Consider the following 22120-nt stretch of genomic DNA (forward strand, 5'->3'; position numbering starts at 1 on the left):
TCACTTCCTTTTTCAATTCCTTTTCCTTTTTATGAGACTCCTCGAAAATACTTTGGGTTCCGATTTAATGTCTATGTAATTTCCCCCACAAAATTATAAATGATTATATGACTATGATGAAGTATGTCGTCATGCATCGTTGCCTATAAACAAATGTGAATATTTCCAACACTTATGTAATTCAGATATTCAGCTGCACTAGGTTGGCGTAATGATTGGAATGTGTAACAACTGAATACGTTTTTCTCAATCATAATTACCTAATTAAGGAATAAATTATCCGGAAATTACTTCTTTTTTTTTTTAAACCACATGTGTAATTGTCTGGATGTTACACACCCATACAGTATGCAGACACTTCCAGGGTGTTTCCCACAAGTAAAAATCCACACACTACCACATTAGCAGCTTATAGTTCAGTTTGTGCAAACATAGTCTTTATTTAATAATTTGCCAAAAGCAAAGTTTATATAAAAAAAAACTAATCAGTGACATACAAATGGGCCACCGTGTCGACAAGGTCTTTTTTCTTTTTCTTAAAGAACCAGAAATTGTACAAGTGCAGGTAATAAAGCTTTTGTAATGGTTTACATAACTGTGTTACATAAGTTAATGAGTATGTACATAATGGCAGTCATGGCCACTTCTCAGCACAGCTTAAACTTAATGCTCAGACAATATTTCAATAGTTTTTATTTTAAAAAAAGAAAGAAAAACAAAAGTTCTGAACTGATTATATTCTCCTATCTGCCATTTCAGTACGTATAGTTGTCACAAGGAGAGATGGTAGGTGTTTCATAGACTGAAAGAAAAGGGGTTGAACAAACAAAGCCCCTGACAGAAAGAAATACTTGTACTGTAGCCTATGTTTACAGTGGATATCAAAAAAAGTTGAGATGACAACAATGAGAGAGAGAGCTTATGCCTGGGGACCAAACCAAACTAAACAAAAAAACAAACCGTTTAAATTAATCCACATTTTCAATCTTCAAACACTAATTCCTCTGACAGTCCTGTGGAGGAATCTGACAGAGGTCCAAACACGAACTGGAGTTCACCCCAGTCTGATCAGAGCAGATGTTTGTTTGCAATTCTTCCTCCACTGTCCCCGTCCAGTCATTATGTTCCCATGCGTCTTTCCCTGGTCCTGCGAGCTTGGAGCTGCCTGACGGGCAGTCTGATGGGCTGCTTGTTGAATTTTTCCATGATCTCTTTGATTCGTGACAGGTTGGTGCGGCCGATGGTGAAGTCGCACCTGGTGGCGCCCATCTCGTAGCCCACCTCGCACTTCTTGCTGCTGAAGCTGTAGCCCTCGGCCCTGGCTGTCACTTTGTACTCTCCGGGATTCAGCAAGCGCCAGTAGTCACCATCTGCCGCTGAAAACCAACACACAGTTACACTGACTGTTGCATGCTAAAGCAGACTTTTCGTGTACGTGAACGTGTATTTTGAATTTTTAAACATTATAATACGTCACTTTAATTTAGCCGTTATGTAACCCAATATGACCCTTTCTCAAAGTTTGACCTCACTAACCAATACTGCATCACATCAAAAAAAGTGCATTATTCCAGATCAAAGCTTCAACTCACTATGTATAAATTTAAAAAAAAATTAAAAAAATAAATATCCAATCTGTGCACTGGTTTAGTTTGAAGAATGTGGCTTCATGTTGGTGAATGTACAGTGTTTTATTTCTTCTATCATGAGTAATAGTAAAAAAATAAAAAATAAACATAAATACTGTAGAAAGTATTGTTCATGGCAACCTTTATTGTAATATAATCCTCATGAGGTCTTCTGACTGTGTGTGTTTAATGACTTTAATGACAACATGACCCCAAAATATAGTCTTATTTGATACATGATCATCAATTCCATAATTTGGGTGGATCTGAGAGTCGAAAGTTGAAACAGAAGAGGATGACACATCAAGACTTATAGCCTCTACACATGAAAAAAAAAAGGATGGAACATGCTTCATATTTTTGTTTCTGCCCTTGGTAGACCAAAGCAGATGGATTTCACAGCAATAAGAGAAGTACAGAAGCATGTTTGGTCTTTTCTGCTCCAAGAATACCAAACTAAACAAAAATTGATCTAAAGGGCTCTTAGTTTGGAGTTGCCAATCAAACTAGTGTGTGTGTTTGAACTGTGGGGGAGAAAGCTGGAGAATCCGGAGAGAACCCATGCAGGTGCAGGGAAAACATGCAAACTCCACACAGAAAGGGGATCAAACCCAGAACCTTCTTGCAGCGCAGTAACTGTGCCACCTTGCCACCTTGCCACCTTGCCACCCATCAAATCTGCCCAAATTCTTACTGGCTTTAAAAAGAAGACACTCTACTACTTTCTTTTAAATCTTAAATCTCACAACTGTTTTTTCTTATTGTGCTTTTAGTTCTATATCTATGCTTGGAATTTCACGTTGAATGACCTCTGTGTATGATACTGTGCTTGAAAAATACATTTGCCTTTTTACTTTTTACTGTGGATGCTGCATCTTCAAGGGTTTCACCTATAAAGGATCATGTTAACATGAAATTTGGATTAAAACACAACAAACATAACAGTTACATGTTATTTGTGCAACAGCAGCAGTATGCAAATCTTGTCCTAGAAAGCTGAATTTGAACAGCCTACTAAGCAGCGGCGAGAGAGAGAGAGAGAGAGAGAGAGAGATAGAGAGAGAGGAAAAGCAAACATCACAAAAGCCTTCATCTGAAACCCTCAAATAAAAGTTAGAGAGTTCTTTGTGTTCTACTTCTGGAGAAGGAGGTGCTCTGTATTCCTATTTAGATTCTTTAAAAATAGCTCTGCTTTGTCATGCTGGATTTTCTTGGTCCCCGTCGTGCTGAACGCTGCCTTTATGTGACCTGGGACCATGAATGCGCTTGTGGTGTATTTTCAGCCCTCGACTCACTCAAAAAAAAAAAAAAAAACGACAGCGTTGCTTCTTCCTTGCAGTCATCCAAACTCCCACCTGACACGTCTGAACGGTCACACAGACAAATGAAACATGATAGCTGGTCCTGTCCTGGCTGCTGATCTACAGCCGATCCAAACAGACACACATGGACATCTGCGCTCACATTACTCACATTGAGATGGCAGAAGGGAGTTTAATTGTTTCCTGATATGCATCACTATAAAATACTAATGAGCTAATGAATTCTCTGTTTGACAAAGCATGTTTTATTGTACAACAGTAACTTCTAGGCTGCCTGCCGGTCTATCTGTCTGCCTGTCTGTTTGTCTGGCCTGCTGCCTCAGTGATCTACAGTCGATTCATCCTGACAAAAGGACGATTGCTTTCTGTTTATAAAGCTTCATACTGTTCCAAAGCAAATTCAAAGCGGCTGAAAAGGTACATATTTCAAAAATAAATAGCCTCAAATCTTTCCTGACTGCAACTGAGAATAGTAGGGTTTCTGAGAGGAAGCAGTGACTTATACTTAGTTCCAGGAATAATAATGGCTAATGTCCTTTTGGACATTCGATTTCACGCTCTAAGTACAAAACTACTTTGGCTTTGAAGGCTGCATTTTTTAGGCATCAGCAGAGATTGCCTTGAGGACGCACAAATCGATAGGCAAATTCAGAGCAGAGCGCCTCCACGACACCAGCTATGACTGTGAATTGACTCAGACAAATAAAATACATCAGCTGCTTTTGTTTAAGCTTTTTTTTTTCTTTTTTATCTTTACACCGGAAGACTAACTTACTGTAAGAGTGACTCATTCCTGAGCACTAAGCTGAAGTGTAGAGACAGTCAGGTCAGAGCGCCTGGAGGTATAGCTTCTGCTGCTTTGACTGCAAAATCTGAGCTTACTCAAAAAGCTCACTTAAAAATTCAGGCATGAAGGGAAAACACATCCACATGCTGCAGGAAAAGACAAGGCAGCTGCTTGGATCCAGACACACTCACACTGAACACATTTTTCAGATGTTTGTTTAGTGTCTCCACTAAAAGCTGAACCTGTATTAAAAGTGTGTGATATTTTACCTGTGCGAACATCGTGGCTGATGCCCTCCACGGAGACGATGGCGTTGGCTATCCCACGACCCTGCAGGTCCCTCACGACACCTTTTATCCCACGTTGCACCTGCAAATGAAAAGCACAACCGTGTGTTAATCCTGTCCTATGTTTACCCCCTTCAACATCTCCTGCATAATTTAAAACAATGTATACTAACTACACGATAATGATGACGATGTGATGTATAATGTATAACGCGTGGTGTTTGATCTTCAGTTTAACGGAACAGTTTAACATGTTGTAATATCTTTCCTCCTCGTCCAGCATCAATATTTCAATAAAGGCTGGCTTCAGCAGGGGGGCCCGGTCCTCTGAAGTCCACAGCACAAGACGGAATACAACATAACAGGACAAGCCTGTCACATCTCTTCTCCAAGTGCAGCCGGGAATGTAGCCTCGTTTCACTTGAATTTGGAGGACAAGATCTCCAGTCTACTGTTCACTGCTCTATAATGAAATATTCAGGTAGTCTTCATTTTTAGCTGAAATAGTCAAGAATTTGTTTTTTGCTTAGGCCTTTTCAAATTTCACTCATTATCTACTCACCCTCATGTCGACTAAGGGCTGGGAGGATTTTCAGAGTCCTCCATGCCTTCTCGGAGTTACGGGGGGATCCGCACAGCAGTATTTGTCCATATAATGGTTGTGAATGGGGCTCACTTTTCTTCGTCCAAAAAGACACACCAAAAAACATCCAAATACCTCCATACTGCACGTCTGTAATGTCCCTATAACATGAGAAACTGTTCCGAAAAAAATTAAATAAGTCTATATTTTAAGCTTGTTTGTAGCGGAAGCTCCCAGTGTCTCAGTTCACTGCTCTTCCTGTGTCAGTGCAAATCTCGCGTGATTTGCACTGACCGGCGGAACAATTTCTCATGTCGGGGCTTCAATACAAGAGGGACATTACAGACGAGCAGCATGGAGGTATTTGGATGTTTTTTGGTGTGTCTTTTTGGACGAAGAAAAGTGAGCACCATTCACAACCATTATATGGACAAATACTGCTGCGCGAACCCCCCCGTAACTCCGAGAAGGCACGGAGGACTCTGAAAATTCTCACAGCCCTTAGTCGACATGAGGGTGAGTAGATAATGAGTGAAATTTGAATTTTGGGTGAACTATCCCTTTAAAGATGGTTTCCTATTTGGGTTTTCAGCAAATTTCAGAAAGGAAATTTTACCCGAACATCAATTAAGGTGTTTGAGGGTTAGAGTTACATCTCATCACATTTGTAATGAACATGTGATCAGCTCGTACGATATCGATACAGCACTTTTAAGTAAGCACCACAGAGAGAAGCATTAATAGTCAAGTATGAACAACCATACTCCTGAAACAACTCCAAAATAATAATCACAAAAGCATGTGTTTGTGTGATTGTGCTCATGGTTTCCCTGTGTGTATACGTGAGAGCTGCGGGGGCTACTTTGCCTCTGTACCTGCTCCATGAAGACGAGAAGAGACTCGCGATTGTTCTCCCACTCCTCAGGCAGTTCGCTCTCATGAGGGAATTTGTCACAACCCACATACATCGACAACTCAAAGCAGTTGGTGTGCAAGTAGCTGAAATCATTCATACCTGCCAAAAAAAAAAGAGAGAAAACATTGTTTGCGTATAGTCCAGCATCACGGCACTGGCCAGATAATCAACAGTGAAATGAGGTCTGAAGCCTTTGCACTCTTGCCTATCTTTGTTTGTTTGCCTTTGATTTGTTACATGATACTCTGAGCCAAAACCTAGAGGCACTGGAGCAGCCAAAGGGGTTCAGTACTGAATATGCAGATGTGGGCGCTAAACAAAGCTACAGCTCAAAGGCTCAGAGCCGAGTGGAGAAATCCTGCAACACAGTGTTAGGGCTCAGGGAGAAAACAGCTATGGACACTAACTGCCAGCCGCAGTGTGCCAGGACGCTCCGTTGACGGTGCCGTCCTCCTTGGCAAAGTCCTCTGTGTGGCAGACCCGTCGGTTGGCATCAGTCATCAGGCGGTGGGTGGATGCGTAGGAGAAGGCCAGCCAGCGGAAGACGTGGTCATCCGGGGTGGGGGTCTGCTCCCGGCTCACCCCCTGGGAGCGGGTTTTGTCGTACGGGAAGGTCACCACCAGCTCCCCTCCCTGGAGGTTACCACCCAGCACAAAGGGGATCTTCTCCATCCATGCTATTAGAGCTCGTGTCTCCACGGCAACCTACAGAGGGGAGGGAGGAGGAGGGGGGGGCATAGGAGAGGGGAGGATAATGTAATTCATCCAATCATCTCAGCGCCTTGATTGCTAAATGAACTCCCTCACGCTGAAAACAATTTCACCAGGGTGTGCTCTCAAGCGAGAGTGATAAAGTCTTCAAAAAGGTTGTTCACACACTCCCCTGCTGTAAACTAATTTCTCTAATATTTATTCTGAAAAGTGAACAAACGTTCATCAAGGAGCAACAAGCCGCGTAGGACCCAGTGGCTTGTATCTGCATGTCACAATCAGGAAATTAATCAAATTGTCTCTGATGTTGGGCTCATATAATTAAACTAGGCCTGCTATCTCTAAGCGCTGGTCGGGCTGGTCGCTGAGGCGAGCGAGGACAGTTTTCACAGCTTCCTGAGCACAGATGGGGATCCCAGCTCTGCAGCTGCTGCAGCTATTCTAGAGGCGATGTGTGACTCACTCATGGCTCCCAGTAACATCAAAACACTCGTGAGGATGAGCTTTTAATAGATCGCCGGGTATATTTTGGCTCACAGCCTCTTTGTCACAAATAGCAAAAGCATCCGCTTCGCCGAAAATAGACTAGCGCTGACATGCCCACATGCCTGTTTTACCCTTTTCAAGAGGCGGATGGTCTTCACTGTGGGATTTGTTTTTTAACTGGAGGAGGCAGGATATGATAATTTGTGACCTATAGGTGACAATTAGTACTGAAACTAATTGGAAATCATATGCCGCAGAAATATTTAAAAAATGATTCTGTGAGTAGGACTTTTAAGCCAGAACACAACAGGATTATAAATTATACAGTATGAAAAAACGCATTAAATTAGTTAAAGCAGAAGTAAGCGATATTTTTGTGTTAATATAAGTCTTAAATACTTATATCTTCCGACAGCAATCACTTACATAGAGTGTTTGGACCGAAACACGGGTCTCTCAGTCACTCTGCTCTGCTCTGAGCCGAGGAGAAAACTTTTCTCGTATCCTACAAGTTTTATCCAATGAGGAGAGAGAACGGCATAAAGGGGCGGTCCTCTCTGTGTGTGCAGCGAAGGGATGCGCCTGAATATGGTGACGTAGGGACGAGGACCAATAGATCCATGACGAGGGTGGGGGCTGCTAACTCCATCGGCTGACAAGACGTTATGGTGCGTTCAAGGCAACCCGTAACTCGTGTTTTTCCGACCTGTGAAGTCACGGGTCGGAGTGGCCGTTATAGTGACTTTCACAGGTAAAACAGGTCGGAAAAACATGAGTGGGTTGCCTGGAACGCTACAAAGTCGTAAGTTGTGACTTGAAGCTGTAATTTACGGTTTCAAAAGCCTGCCTGGAACGCAGCATTAGCCAAAACGACCGGATCGCTTACTTCTGCTTTAAGATGTGATACAGTAGTTTACATCAGACTTACTGAGGCATTTCTGGACAGGTACCACTCGGGTATGGGAACATGGTGGTTGAACATTTTGCGAGGGATCCACTTCTTGGCCTCGGCTTCCCACAATATGGTGTTGAGATCAGCAAAGTTATGGTGAATGTCTATTCCATCATTGCTCCATCGACCCAGTGACCAGCCGCTGAGCTCTGAACCCTGGGTAAGAGGAAAAAGAAAAAGAAAACACAATAAAAAAGGACATTATGAGAAAATGACAGTTGCAGTTTGGGTCAGGTGGCTTGTTGGGGAAGAGTGGGGATGTATTCATCTTTTAAGATGCCCTGCAGTGTTATCAGATCATGGCCAGCAGTGGAGTGGATGGCGGGTTTCATCGTCACAACACAGCTCGACCACGGGTTTTGACAAATTGTAATGTCTTATGCTGATCACAAAACCCACCAGTCGACACACACAGCTGGTAGATCAAGGAACATGGTGTACTGACCAAAAACAATCTAAAGGTGCTTTGGCTGTAGCTTAAATCTCTGCTGTGCATGGTTTCTTGTCAGTCATGAATCTGTTTACAAGACAAGAGGTTAGAAAACATCCTCTGAGTAGCACTACTTCATAATCCCCTCGTGTTGAACTGACGCGGCCGGACTCTAGTGCTTCACGATCTGCCCAAAGCCAAGCTGCTTAGCATGCTAACCTCAGAAGAAGCAAAAACGTGTTAGAAACAGAATAAGTAAGAGCGGGCATTGCCTTCCAACACCGGATACAAGTGTCAGTGACATTTCTAGACTGGCAAGTAAATGCTAACAATGTAGCAGTGGCAGAAATTGTCATGGCACCTTTAAAGCTCCATTTTGGGGTCATTTTGAATCACTAGAGGGCAGAAACACTTCAGAGAAAGCCCACAGAAACACATCTTGTGTATATTTGGCTAATCAATTTGCTATGGCTAACGTTTAGCAAAACCACGTTTACGCACACACACACACCCAGACACATATCACATCCAATATTCATTTATCTTTAGTTTGTTTAGAGCCAGCCAATAATTTACTTTGTCTTCCCCATTTGGTGCAAGTGGCGCCTAAGATTGTTTGCAAGAAATAACTGGCTGTAGTTTTATATAAAAGGCTAGTGAGAGCCAACTCTACATTAAAAAGCTATGTGCAGCTGGGGAACCAAACAGTAAAAGCTGCCGTCTTGTGTGCAGAGTTGATACTTATTCTGACCAGTGAACCTTTTACATAACACACAGTCATTTGATTCCATTTAATCTCCCAAATTTTTACCTAATTAGGCTTTGTTGTACCAGCCATGAGAAAACGAGATTGTTTGAACTCTCTTTTTAAAGGCATCACAATTTTGAACAGCTTTGTCTCTTTTAAGTGTGCATGTACATGGAAAATTAGCGCCCTTAGCTTTTGTGAAATAGAGCGTTGCAGTACATGCAGCACACTTACACATCAGGTCACCAAATTACATGATGTCATTGACTGCGCCAAAGCCAAGCGCTGTCAGACTCGCTTTTTCTCCTCTCTGTCTGTTTGCTTTTCATTAATACAGAGCCTTTAATCTCACAGGGGTGCAGTTGATTTAAAACCGTAGGCGACCCAGCAACATGTGTTTTAGTGGTAGGCTACAGCGGAACAGGCAAGATATTCACTTCTTTTCACTCAGCTAACACATGTACTGTCCAGACTTTTGGACCTACTTCATATTCCTCCTGATCATTCAAACCAATTCTCTAGCATGCACCTGCATCGCATGTGCTCTCATTAGGAGAAGACCTGCCAAGCAGATATGGTGCTGTTTTCACCAGAGGCCGCAGTGCGTGCCTGATATGAGGTCACTAATGGCCGTCTTGCAGACCTACCACTTCAAAGGCTTTCTCGTACCCATCGGGGTTGACAGATGGCAATAGATGGATTCTGGTCTCCTCCACCAGGTGACGTATCCGCTGGTTGCCAGACAGATACTCCAGACACATGAACTGCATCAGCAGGAGGAGCAGCTCCCGTCCCAGCACCTCGTTACCATGGGAACCTGCTGTGTAACGAAACTCTGGTTCACCTGGTCAACAGGTTCATACGAAAGACAAGAGATGGGGAGGGGGTGTAAGATAGAGGAAAATTAAATATGCAGTTGCTGTGACAAAATGTACATACACACAAAGAAAAACACCCCGAGGAACATTGGGATTGTTTCTGACGTTGTACATTTAATTGAGCAATCACATCCTGTTAGATTAAAACTCACTGTTGCCTTTAATACACTCACCAACTTCATGCTCTCCCGGGTTGTCAGAAATCTCTATCGCATACAGCTTGAGGCCGCTGTAGCTCTTTCCTATGTTGTAGATCCGGGTGATGTTGGGGCACATCTCATTTACCACCTTCATAAGCTGCAGAGAGTAAAAAATGAAGCATTAGGTCTTACATAAAATATTCTGCAGCCTGAAAATAGAGAATGCATTTAAACAATTAATAGTACATTTATTCAAGCATTAACTTCTCAGATATTTTAATGTTTTGCAGCTTCGACTAACCTTTGAGAATGGAAATATTGTGTAACAAAAGTTTTTGTAGCTCTGGTTACTATAGTTACTTCATAAACAACTGATTTTTTCACACTAAATATGTCCCAAACGTTTTACGTAATTGTTCTTGAACTTTCTCTCCTATTTCATGGTCTTCATCAGTGGAAGAAGTTGACACAAAATTGGCGGAAAAATCACAAGTGCTCTCAACAATGCAAATTTCAATATCTAGCTACTGTTGATGAATGAGTAAGAAAACTCAATTTGCTTTAAACTCCAGAACAAGGGTAAATTAACCTTGAATTGAGATTTAAATCTAATTTGAGATGAACAAAAATTATTCTGTATGTGTTTTTCATATTGACTGTCTCTTATTTAGTCATGAAAGTTAATTTTTTTTAATATAAAGAAATACTTCAAATTTGATGCCAAAAATTACGCGTTGAATTCTGGGTATGTGAAGCCTCAAAATAGTAACAAAAAAAGTTATCTCCATGTTATTGGAAATTTAAAAGCAATATCACCAGTGCTGTGACACAGACCTTATTTAATATCGTTCTAGCAAGTGAGGGAGGCTGTGTGAGAAGCAGTCAAGGTAATTATAAAGACAGGCTCGTAGAGGACCTGATTAAAATAGCAGCGACCATCATTTACCCATGTGGGCTCGGGTGGAGACACAAAGAAGAAGTGCAGCAAGGAAAAAAAAGACTAACAAGCTGTTAAGTGGAGCGACTGTATTAATGTCAGAAATCTGTGTTTACTCACTCTTCCAGCTGCTGCAGAATGCATTAACCAGTCAGGAGGGATGGGGTTTTAATTAAGTCTGAGTTAAATCTTGACTATTTTAACCAACATCTGCTTTTGTTCATTAAACAATAGATTACAACCAGTTTAATAAGTCGCAGAATTCCCCTGGTAAATACCTGGATGCTGTTTGGCAGAATCAATGTAGAACATTCTGGCTTGAAGGTTTTAACACTACACGACCAAGTGGGTGTTGACTTGTTCTTTATGGCAAAATTGAATGGTGCTGACGGTGTTTAAATCAGCTTATAGCAACTACAATATATACTTAAGCTAATGCCGGTGTTAAATGAGGCTTCTTGGCTGCGGTGTGCCACGGTAATGTGCCATCCTCCTCTTAGAAGAATGTGGAAAATATTCTTCCTTTGCACCACCTTTTGTAATGGTTTTAAACTACCCATGCTCTGGCAATATCAGTATTCCCAGGGCTACTACGTTACAATCAGTCCTCGATCTGGGAAAGGATAGCCCTTAAGAGCTATCTTTCTCACTTCTCCCAAGGGATATGTACTTTATTCGAAAAGCCACAGTGGCCTATTTCCACTCTGAGGTACTTTCATGGCACTATTTAAACTGTCGTGGACAAGAGGGAGATATGGCACCGAGGTACCTGCATGGAGAAAAGAAATGTCAGGGGTGAAAAGGCTTGAGAAGCCCAGTTTAAAAATAATCCTTTCTTTCTTTGGGAAGGCCCATAGAGGTTGGACACCCTGTGTGACACAAATTAGCTTCTGAGGTAACTAAAAGTTAAAGAAAAGACGAATCTGTTTAATTCATTTATATATTGGTGGGGTAGAAAAGAATGCTTTTGTGCTATAGGTTTAAAGAGCGAGACTCATTGGCTCATTGTGGGTCATAACAGCAGGTTAGGACACCAGTGGTCGACCGTTTGGCCGCTACATTAGAGGCGATTACAATTCACGGCACTTGTACCTTTGCAATCGCTCAGTCACAGGATACACAGTGACAAATACAGCTGTCCTCCTTGTTGGTACAAACGGGCCTACTGTTCATGACAACTATATGAATAAGTAATGACACAGCCGAGGAGATGCTGTATGCATTTTCATGTGGCAGGCAGCGCTGGGTTCATTTGTTGCTGTTGCACACTTTGTTCTTGCAAAGGGACACAACTTGTCTGGCGTTAGCTCACAGTGGTGCAGGATGTTTTATTGCTCCATGCTCTGGTCTCTTTGCTGAATAAGAAATAAGAGCTGGGCCTCCCAACGTAGGCTGTTGTTTCCTGTTCGCTGTGACTCACCTGCCTCATCTCTTTGTAGCTGTGGTGTCTGAAGTCCAAGTCGTCTGTCGTGATGACTTCATTGCGTCTGTGGTAATAATTATTTGGATCTGCAGGGAATCAGAAAATATTGAGTTAAGTGGAATATATGACTTTATTTGCGATGGTATCTAAGGAGAGGAATGATCTGTCATACAATGTGTGTACAGACTATAAATATGGAACACCTGCTCTCTTCCTTCACGTTTAGCTATATTACTAAGAAAAATATTTTCTCTGTTGCCTATAGTGGTGTCTATTCTTCCAGAAAGTTTTGGTATTTTGTGCCAAGGTTTTGAGATAAGTGCCTTTGAGGTTTCTGCCGGCATCCCGACACAAAGGAAGTAAAATTTAATTTAATGTGCTGTGCTCCGAGCGCTCAAAAGTTACACATTAATAACTCAACAGCAACCTGGCTTTATAGAAACAATGTCCCAGTTACTGTGGATAATCTCGACAGACGTTGCCATGTTGTGTTTTCATTGGGACTATTTTTACAGAGGGAAATGTCTCCGTGAGAGTTGTTTCAAAACCTCGGCACATAAAATCAAAACTGCACGGTTTAATACCAGCAGAGATAAGAGGGAGAACCTGAGGGGCAGCTTTGCGTTAAGGGTGAACTGTCCCTCTAACCAATGCTGAGTGCAAACATTCAAGTCCATTAATTAAAAAGGTATGGCTATGTGAGATGTCAGATTGAAAACAGCCCTAGTCATTGAAATTCAAGAAGTCCAGAGCCAAAACATGGCACAGCAGATTAAAATAGGAAACAGGAACGTAAGCAATATGATGCTGTTGTAGAGCTATAAAGCCCATAGAGGTCAGGGTGGACGCAACATTTTAAAGATTTTAAAGATTTTAACCCAGGAAACAGCAGTTCATTTACAGTTTCCTCAGCCGTAAACATGACTTTACATTTATTATTACCACTATCATTATCATTTTAACCTGTGCCTCAACCTAACCGTAACATTATTCTGGAGGCCTTGGACCAATTAGTTACTTTTGCTCTTGAATTCAGACGTTAACTTCAGAACATTCATCTCTCATCTACCAATAAGTCTCAGTGTATTTCATTCATTCATTTGGAATAATCCAGTGTCTGCTTTGTCCATACAAACCCGTCACCTGGCATAGGACAGCCAAGGATCTCCACTCTCATGCAGACGCTGCCGCTGCCGAACCATGAGCGAGGGTTGACTCGGATGTACCGGGCGACCACTGGTACTGGGAAGATGTTCCTGACTGGGATCTCCTTCTCCCGGTTGGCACTGAAGATCTACTGAGGCAAACACAATCAGCCCGATGGTGAATAAACACTGGAGATCGGGATTTTTTAAAAATTATTTTCTTCGTTCATTTGATGGCTTACAGCTGTAAATGAACCCAATGTAGCCAAGAATGCTAATCGTCCTTCATATCAAGAGGCATTATTGTTTCCATGATCTGATCCACATGATCCTTAAGCAAACAGACTTGCATGCACCTGTTGAGAGTCATTAAACACCGACACCCCTGGGAGTTTAATGTAATTTCTACTATACACAGTTGCACTTCCTCCCTGCACCTTTTGGCATTTTGAAAGACTAGCAGTGAAGTTTGGCATCTGGTGCAAAGGGAGGGCGGGAAGCTCGCATTGCAGACTAAATCACTGCAGAGGCATAATCTCCCACATCGATGACATCAACAGCCATGGGAGCTTACAATTACACCAAGATTTCATTTGTGGGGATGTGAATCACAGCGGGGAGCAACGGAGATACGATTCTCCTCAAAAGTACCAACTTAATCAGATCTGCGTGTTCATGGATAATGGGATTATTAATATCAATGTTATTTTACATCCAAATGCCTCAGTGATTAGTTGTAGTTTGTTGTCAGGGTATTGCCGTGTTTGGTTTCTGTCTCCTCAGTTGCTTCAAGTAGAGAAAGAGAGACAAAATGAGGTCCCCATCTGCTTGAGGATCATCAGTATTTACTATTCCCTCTCAGCTCATTAAGTTTGGAAATAAGCAGAGACCCACAGCTCCATGTGTAATTGCTCTCAAGCAAGAATTAATTTTTCTATCTGCTTCCAGTCACTCAGGGACACACAAAACAAAGAGTCCTCATGAAGCTAGTTAACGGAGACGGAGAGTAATAACACTCAAGCCAAAAAAGCTTTACTTTATTGTCCATTGGGAAATGTTGGTTATTTAAATGTCATGATTGTTACTCACCAAGTCTGCTGAGCCGTTCTTCAGAGTGATCCAGGTGTGGCTGTCGTTGCTCACCATGACCTTGTATGAGGTCACCCAGTCACTTCTGTTATGAGAAGGAGGAAGAGAAATATCCTGTCAGGCAGAATTCAATGCAAATGCAGCGCCGAGGTGACGGCGAGGACGCCGCTCAGCACACATCCAGACATGCTTAAATCTCACAGGGTGGAAGTCGGTTTTAAAAGCAGGAAGATTGCAGAGGAGGTCAAAGAATTTATATTAGCAGTGTCACTGGAGATTTTCATTATTTAAAGTTTTGGAACCTGATCAAAAGTGAAGTTGGTCACGCAGAAGATTTTTATCTGAACTGGGTGGAGGTCTGATTCAGAAGTTCAGGAAACTTTAGTCAGATAATAATCAAGACCGAGTTGGTATTTTATTTCATTTCATTTCATCCGCTCATTTGAATGGCTGAACAAATCAGAAACATAGGCAGTGGTTCATGAATCCAGAACCAGGGTTAGGTAGGTAGTATGCTGAAACAAGGGTGACAACAGCATCACACTAGGCCTGAGTGGGATTTGAACCTCAAGCCTCCCAGTGCATAGTCAGTGCCATTCAGGGCCGTAGCTAGGAATTCTGGGGCCCCTGAAAGAATACTAAAGTGGGCCCCTGACTTTTCCACTTTTTTTCTTAGACTATGTATTGTAATTTTTTATTTAGCCTACTTTGTTTTGATGCTAATGCAGCATTACTATGAGTTTTAGTCAGGGTCTTATGCAGAATAATTCAGTCATACAAAGATTAGACTACTGGGGTTTTTTGTGGGCCCTACTGGGTGCTGGGCCCCTAGAATTATCATCATCTTTCTCCCCTATACAACGGCCCTGGTGCCATTTCCTACTGAGCTATCCAGGTGGATGTGTTGAGCAAAACTCAACTCAGTCTGCTTTCATAATGAATGGAGGTAAATGGAAACAAACAGCTGTCCAGAAGCACAAGATTGCAGAAGTACTTCCAAACACACTGGTATGAACCACCAGAAGCAGCATACGCAGAGCAGAGGTGAAATAACAAAACAAAAACAGTGTTTTTATGTCTGTGTGTAACTGGAGTTCACTGATGACTTAATGTCCCATCATGCCAGAGCAAGCTCTACCCAGAATATGCAATATGTACTGTAGGCTGGCAGTGACTCCAATGTATTTGGATAGAGACATCAGTGTTGAGCTGGTACAGCTTGGCAAAGAATTCCCAGTTCTGCTAATTAAAGCGCTGTTATAGACAGAAGCCCCTGAGCTGGCACCACAGACAGCTACATGCCCTACAGAGCTAATTGAGGAGAAATACTGTCTCAGGAATCAATGTCTTCTTGCACCCTTAGATCGTGCCGGCCGTGAAGGAAAATTACAAACACAGGCTGATAAAGTATCTCCCCATGCTCTTCAACTACGCAGCAGTTTCCAGAAGTCTGTGCCACCCTTTCCAATTAAGAAGTACAAAGGCCAAAAGTTGTCAAATATTATTACAGAGCAGAGTCAGAGTAGGTAGGTGGTGCGGGAAAATGTTAACAGAGGCAGTTGTTACCTTTTTTTTCTCCCTCTCTCTTATGAGCAGAGGACTGGCTTAAATGTGAGTACAACCTTTTCTTCAGTTGAACACTTAATTGTTGTAATATAAAAAGAAAGAGTGAAACTAAGATCAATTCGTTTATCATATCTCTCTATTTCTTATTCCTAAAACCTGTACACTATCTTTAAAAAACATAGCTTTATACTCTAATTTATACTCTTTTCTTGTATGGCTATATAACTAATGTTATGAGTTTGCAGGTCATAAATCTGGAAGAATGATGCTATACAAATAATTACAAACTATTCTGAATGTAACCCCACCAATAAATATTTTTGTTTTGGCTTTGTAGCACCAAAATTCCTTAAATGTATTGGAGCCCTTTATTAATGACTTACTGACGTATATGTGCACAACTTGGAAATCATTTACTGCCACATTTTGGTCTGTAATGCCATCAAGTCCCCAGTTACATGCATGCACAGTTAAGATGAACATGAGTCAGTCCATTAGTCCTATAAAACCTCAGTCGGGTGGTCCGTATTCATACCTGTATGGTCAGTATAAGTTTACTGTATTGTTTCTTGGTACAATTGAAGCTTATGCAGCCACGTCCACAGGAGAATAATGGAGAATCCAGCCTTGTTGAAAAAGTGCGGGCTGAATAATTCAAGGTGAAGTACTATGACAACAGGTACCGTTCTCCATAACAAAACACACACACCTAATCCTTTGTGAGCCTCGAGTGGATTTCTGAAGAGCTCAGCTATGCACTGTAGAGCATGTGTGCATAAGTAGTCAGCATTCACACATATTCAATCTAGGATCAGCATTAGACTGGGTTAACAGTACATATAGGCAGAAAACCAAACCAAACCAAACCCAAGACAATTGTGTGCTGGATTAGTTATCATTATTTTCCTGCAACCTGATCGATCTGTAACACATTTATTGTTTCCCTCTGGTACGACCAATAGGAGTCACTGGGTCAAATTTAATTATATTCAAGTTGAAATAAATAACACAACAGTAAAATAAAGATGAAAATCAACATTGATATAGTATTCATTGATACTTCGACGTTAACACAGTATACTGTAGTGTAATTTTGTGTATTATGAGCTTAATTGACCCACACTAAGTCAAAATTGGTAAGTGACAATGCACAAATTCAGAGTTGTGTTAAAGTAAATGATTATACATAATTAATGACTGAAAATATGAATGATTTTAGAAGTAATGCCATCTCGTTGTGTTCCCCATTTTTAGCCTTCATCTGAGTGTGATGAACCATCTTACAGTCCAGTAAAAATCTATTTCCTCCAGTGTTATTTTTATAATGTGGTGACCTTTTAAGAGACATGAAAGAATGAGGCTGCACTCCAATCAATAAATCCTTAATCCCACAGTGAGGGGATCAGAAAAGATTTTTGAAAAGGGCAAACACCAGTGAAGGATCGGCGCCATGTGGAATGAGATTGAAAAGCTTGTTTTGTTTATATTTGTGAAGTCAAATTTTCCAGTTGGGTTTAAAGGAAAATCCAAGAAGACATTTAGAGCTTTGGAATAATTATTGCTGCCGGCCCACTTCTTCAGTTTTTCATTTTGAAACTCATGCCATATTTAATTTGGCCGTCTATGTGTTTTTAGGTTAGGATAAGCCAAGTGGCTGTAGCGGCACGTGGCAGTGATGGTCAGTTGGTCAGCAACTGTGATCTAGACACTGACTCAGTCTCAATAATTATGTGATGTGCCATGAACTTTTGTGCAGACAGTCATGACCCCCAGAGGACGAACCCTGCAAACTTCACAAGATTAACTGCTAATCTAAAAATGCTACCAATATAAACAGACAGCCAGCCAGGCTCTACTTCCATGTTTTTCTTGTTTTTTTTTTTTCTTGCAATTTCAAGATGTTTGGTCTGGCACAGAGCATGAAATAATAATCTAAATAAAAATAATAATCTATTTTGCATATTTCCCTCTCATATTATGTTGTTAGTGTTGCTCTGAAATAAGATGAGGGAGCAATGTGGAGCGTAGCGCCTGCACTGACCAACTTTTGCACAGCAAACAAAAACAAGACAAAGCTTTAGAGATTCTTATTAAATATCCTGGATTATGTATCGTGTTCTACAAAAATGAAATGATTAAAAACATCTTCAAGACAGACACCACTAGGATTTGAGGAAACTTAGGGAAACTGGCACGAAACCCATCACCCCCTGATTACAATTATCCTTTCAAGTCAACTTGGGCAACAAGAAAATCCCCGTCCTCGCTTCGCAATCGTCTGCAGCTCTCCGTGCGTGCGTGTGTGTGTGCAGGGTTTCTACTCACGACCAGAGGGAGCTCCTGCCTTGTGTGACGACCCCCGTGAACTTTGTCAGCCTCCTGGCATCCACCTCGAACCACTGGAACGGGTCATCTCTCCCCGCGCACCAGGCCCCGTCATAGAGGTCATCTTCATAAAGGCCTGCCTGCGGGCCAGAAGCAGACGCATGCATGGAGCACAGTTTTATTCCAGATGTACATGTTGACTCACACACATGGTGTATGCATGGTACAGCAGACTGAATAGTAATGCTGACAGTGGCTACTTGGCTTTCTTACAAATGTGTGAAGAGGGTGAAGTATGCAAAAGTCAACATTGCTTAGATGTTTAGATCTTCTGACAATCTGAAGTCTATGCTGTCTAGATAAGAATCAGCTAAGGCCTGGTGGATGTGTTTTCCTGCCATGATGAAGATAGCACACTGACTGTGTAAAACAGGTGCAGCCTACATAACTCACACTGGGCTACAGGGAGTTAACAAGGGCAAAAATAAAGCCAGTAAAGCTGAATTACAGAAATAAACTGCGGACACATCTGTGAGACAGGACTCTTACTTTCCCCACCAAAACCCCAGCATTCCTGACTTTTCTGCAACAGTTTCAGCGTCGTAACATTTCACTGATGTAACGCGAGGACACGTTTCTCTTGACGCTCGCTCGGTTCAACAGCTGAAAATGTTAAACTAATTTTCAATGCATTAAAAGCTCCTCCATCCATAAAAAGCCTTGTGCTGCACCATTTGACAATGTTGGCTCAGAGCAGAGATGGCGCGAACCATCACGCACATGCTGTACGCTGACAGGACACATTGTTCGTCTACTTCATCTGAACTTAAACATTGTGTTGACACACAGTTGCGGACTTGCTGAGTGTATAATATCACAGCCTCTTTATCACGAGTGCCAAGTCTCTTTGAAGTACACCGCTCTCATTAAGCCTTAATACAGAATCATATCAAAACTGACGAATAGGACACGTCCACATTTACATAGTATGCTCACTTCAAAGGGGGGTTAAAGGTACATTATGTAAATTGGCTACTACTACTACTACTACTCACTGACTCTCTTACCTCCACTGACTGTGCCCCTATGTCCTGTATGGATTAAATCTCTTTATCATGAAAAGTAAATCAATTTGATTTAGAATTATTAAGGACTTTTGGATGAGCGCAAGTATGATATTCCTGCAGACACAGGAGATCGGACAGCTGACACACATCTTAACATCTTGTGGCAAAGAAGGTCACTGGTCGATCCAACTTCCTGTCAGGATGTGGGTTCGGAAAAAAAAAGAAAAAAGAAATAGGTCACATTTGACGGTCCAGTACTTTTCATTTACGTACTGTTAGGAGACGTGGGGGTCCCAAGCGTAAATGGACCACTTTCCTAAAGCGAAAACGCACACGCTGAGTTTATTGTGGAATGATGGATGAGAATTACATGATGGGCTTTGTTTTATGTTCTGTTTGTCTGGCAGTTGCTGTAGCAGAACATCTCAAACAGATGACTGATTATCCAGTGAAATATGGACGAAGGCTTGGCGACGGAACAAGCGATTACACTTTTGGTGCCAATCCAGATCCAGGTGCAGATGCAGGAGCTTCCATGAGTAGCTTGCTTGGATGTAAAAAATAAAATCTGGCAAACGTATCCCATAATTACTATGTATGCATTTTCCTGCTGGGTAGCGTTCTTTCATTTACATTTCAATTGCACTTTTTTCAATTTTACAGGATATGTAAAATCTCAGAACTTGTTAATATTTCAGCTGTTCCTGTTTCCCTGTTGGTGTGCATCTACCAGTATCAAGAGAAAGTTAATTCAGCCCAGTGCCGTTGGTGTCTGGAATCTAAACAAAGTGTAGCAGCTACAAAAGTGGAAATAAACCAAGTCCTCTGGCCACAGGCCTGATTCAACAGGCAACATCTGTTTTTGATGTGTTCCTCCTGATTTACAGATAATTGTGCTCTCGGATGGACACTATCTCTGTCCCCTCCACAACTCCCGACGTGCACTCACGCGCACGGGAGGGCGCGCGCACACGGCAAACAATAAATCCTTTGTTTTTGCTGGTTTCCTGAAACATAATGCCTCTGCTGTCTTGAGTGAATTAACAGCATGTGTGTGCGTATGTTTCATTAATTGTGCCGTTGGATTCGGCGTGGCCGCAGCCTGCGGAGGACGAGGCTCGCTGCAGACTGTACGCAGGCTAATACCCTCAAAGCACGGCTTGCACTAACAGGAAATACCTCGTCTCCCAGATGCCAGTCCTTTTTTATTAGGTTTGGGGATGTGCCCCTGGTATTGATGGCAACACTATTACTTTCTATGTTGAGTTAGCTTTGAAGTATTAAAAATATGCTGTGGGCTGAAATAGGATGATAATGTCATCCACATTTAACTGGGGAAAAGCAACTTATCACAGAGGACATCTTTTCCAAGGAGCATAAATATGAACTTAATCAGATATTGAAATTAAAAGATACTGTCTCTCAGCCATATTTCTTCTTCTATTGCTGCTGGAAAATGAGAGGTGAGGTGAGATTGCCTGGGGTGTACAATGTGAGCTCCAATACTCCTGCTAAGCTTGTTCAAGCTGCGCCAAGACTTTATATTCCCGTCTTACCTGGATGTTAAGGCGACCTCTGTGTGCACCGAGGCCGTAACGTTTCGTAGTTGAGGCATGAAGCTGGAAATCATCAATCTTCAGCGTCTCCAATCCCATAGGAGGGCATTCTGGGTAATGAGAATGATAAATTGGCATTTTAATGGTAATGTTATGTATCATGTGTTGCATTGCTCCAGGAGCTTTGTTTCTCTGCACTGTATACAGCAGCTCCTGAATGAGGGCCCATGTGTGCATTTGTTAATAGCTTGACAAAATGACTCAACAGTAATGAGCAATTTAGACTTTGCACAGTGAGCTCAAATGTGTGAAGCAAACAAGGCAGAAGCGAGCTGTACTATGTTTGTAACTGAGAAGATCTAATAATACGAGCTCTATTCAGAGAAGCTAAAGCAGGCAACAGATAGTGAGCAGTAAAGCTTCATCTAATTATGTGAAAGGCCCAAATTAAAGCTGAACGTGATTGCTATCATAATGGCCATTATTTGTGTTGATGTCTCTTTGTTCTGCCTCTCAACAATACACACACACACAACAAAAGTGAACTGGATGTGCATGTGCGTGTGTGTGTGTGTTGTGTATAAACAGCCCATCCTTTAAAACCTGGAAAATCAAACAACAAAAGGAAAGAATGAATGAATGAAATGGAGTTATAACAGCGTGACGGAGACTTTGATGTCTAAACTCCTATAAATTTCAAAATGCGTCAAGCCTCATGGGTGATTAATGACAGTACACTATGAGAGCTTCCTCTTGTTTTGTTTTTCGGGCTGTTTTTTTTGTAATTTTGCAATCCACACCTATCAAAGCCGCCCAACTGCACACTGCATACATGATGAAATTGTTTAAAAATGACCGGAGCAGTATCATTATCCTGAATTAGAGAAAATGGGAACTTGCTGCAGCTGCAGCCGCAAAACTTTATAAATATTATTAAAGGTTTTTATTAAACTGTGAAATTAGATGGAAAATCTTTCAATGTCAGAAAGGTATTGTTATGATTTTCAGCTGTGATTAGATAATGGACTTCATGGATGATGAGGATTTAGACTTTGCTTTTCAGCTGTTACTAATCCACAAGTTATAGAATTAATGGAGTGCTTAAATCACCATACAGCACACAGCTCACTGTTTGCTCCAGTGC

General features: G+C 41.7%; 1 protein-coding gene across 1 annotated transcript in view; it reads right to left on the bottom strand.

Annotated features, from left to right (window-relative positions):
• Positions 1 to 544: 544 nt before the first annotated feature.
• cpxm2 (carboxypeptidase X (M14 family), member 2) overlaps positions 545 to 22120 on the bottom strand; it is a 28938-nt gene continuing 7362 nt past the window's right edge. The window contains exons 3-14 of the mRNA XM_085761920.1: positions 20977 to 21086; positions 18354 to 18493; positions 14463 to 14547; positions 13372 to 13522; positions 12226 to 12314; positions 9902 to 10025; positions 9498 to 9694; positions 7649 to 7828; positions 5931 to 6228; positions 5483 to 5622; positions 4007 to 4106; positions 545 to 1376 (exon numbers count right to left, since the gene is read on the bottom strand). Coding sequence (XP_085618046.1) covers positions 1120 to 1376; positions 4007 to 4106; positions 5483 to 5622; positions 5931 to 6228; positions 7649 to 7828; positions 9498 to 9694; positions 9902 to 10025; positions 12226 to 12314; positions 13372 to 13522; positions 14463 to 14547; positions 18354 to 18493; positions 20977 to 21086 — 1871 coding nt within the window. The 3' untranslated portion in view covers positions 545 to 1119. The remainder of the gene's footprint in view (positions 1377 to 4006; positions 4107 to 5482; positions 5623 to 5930; positions 6229 to 7648; positions 7829 to 9497; positions 9695 to 9901; positions 10026 to 12225; positions 12315 to 13371; positions 13523 to 14462; positions 14548 to 18353; positions 18494 to 20976; positions 21087 to 22120) is intronic.

Source organism: Trachurus japonicus, chromosome 19 (genome assembly GCF_045865225.1).
Source record: "Trachurus japonicus isolate A0001 chromosome 19, Traja_1.0".
Lineage (NCBI taxonomy): Eukaryota > Metazoa > Chordata > Actinopteri > Carangiformes > Carangidae > Trachurus > Trachurus japonicus.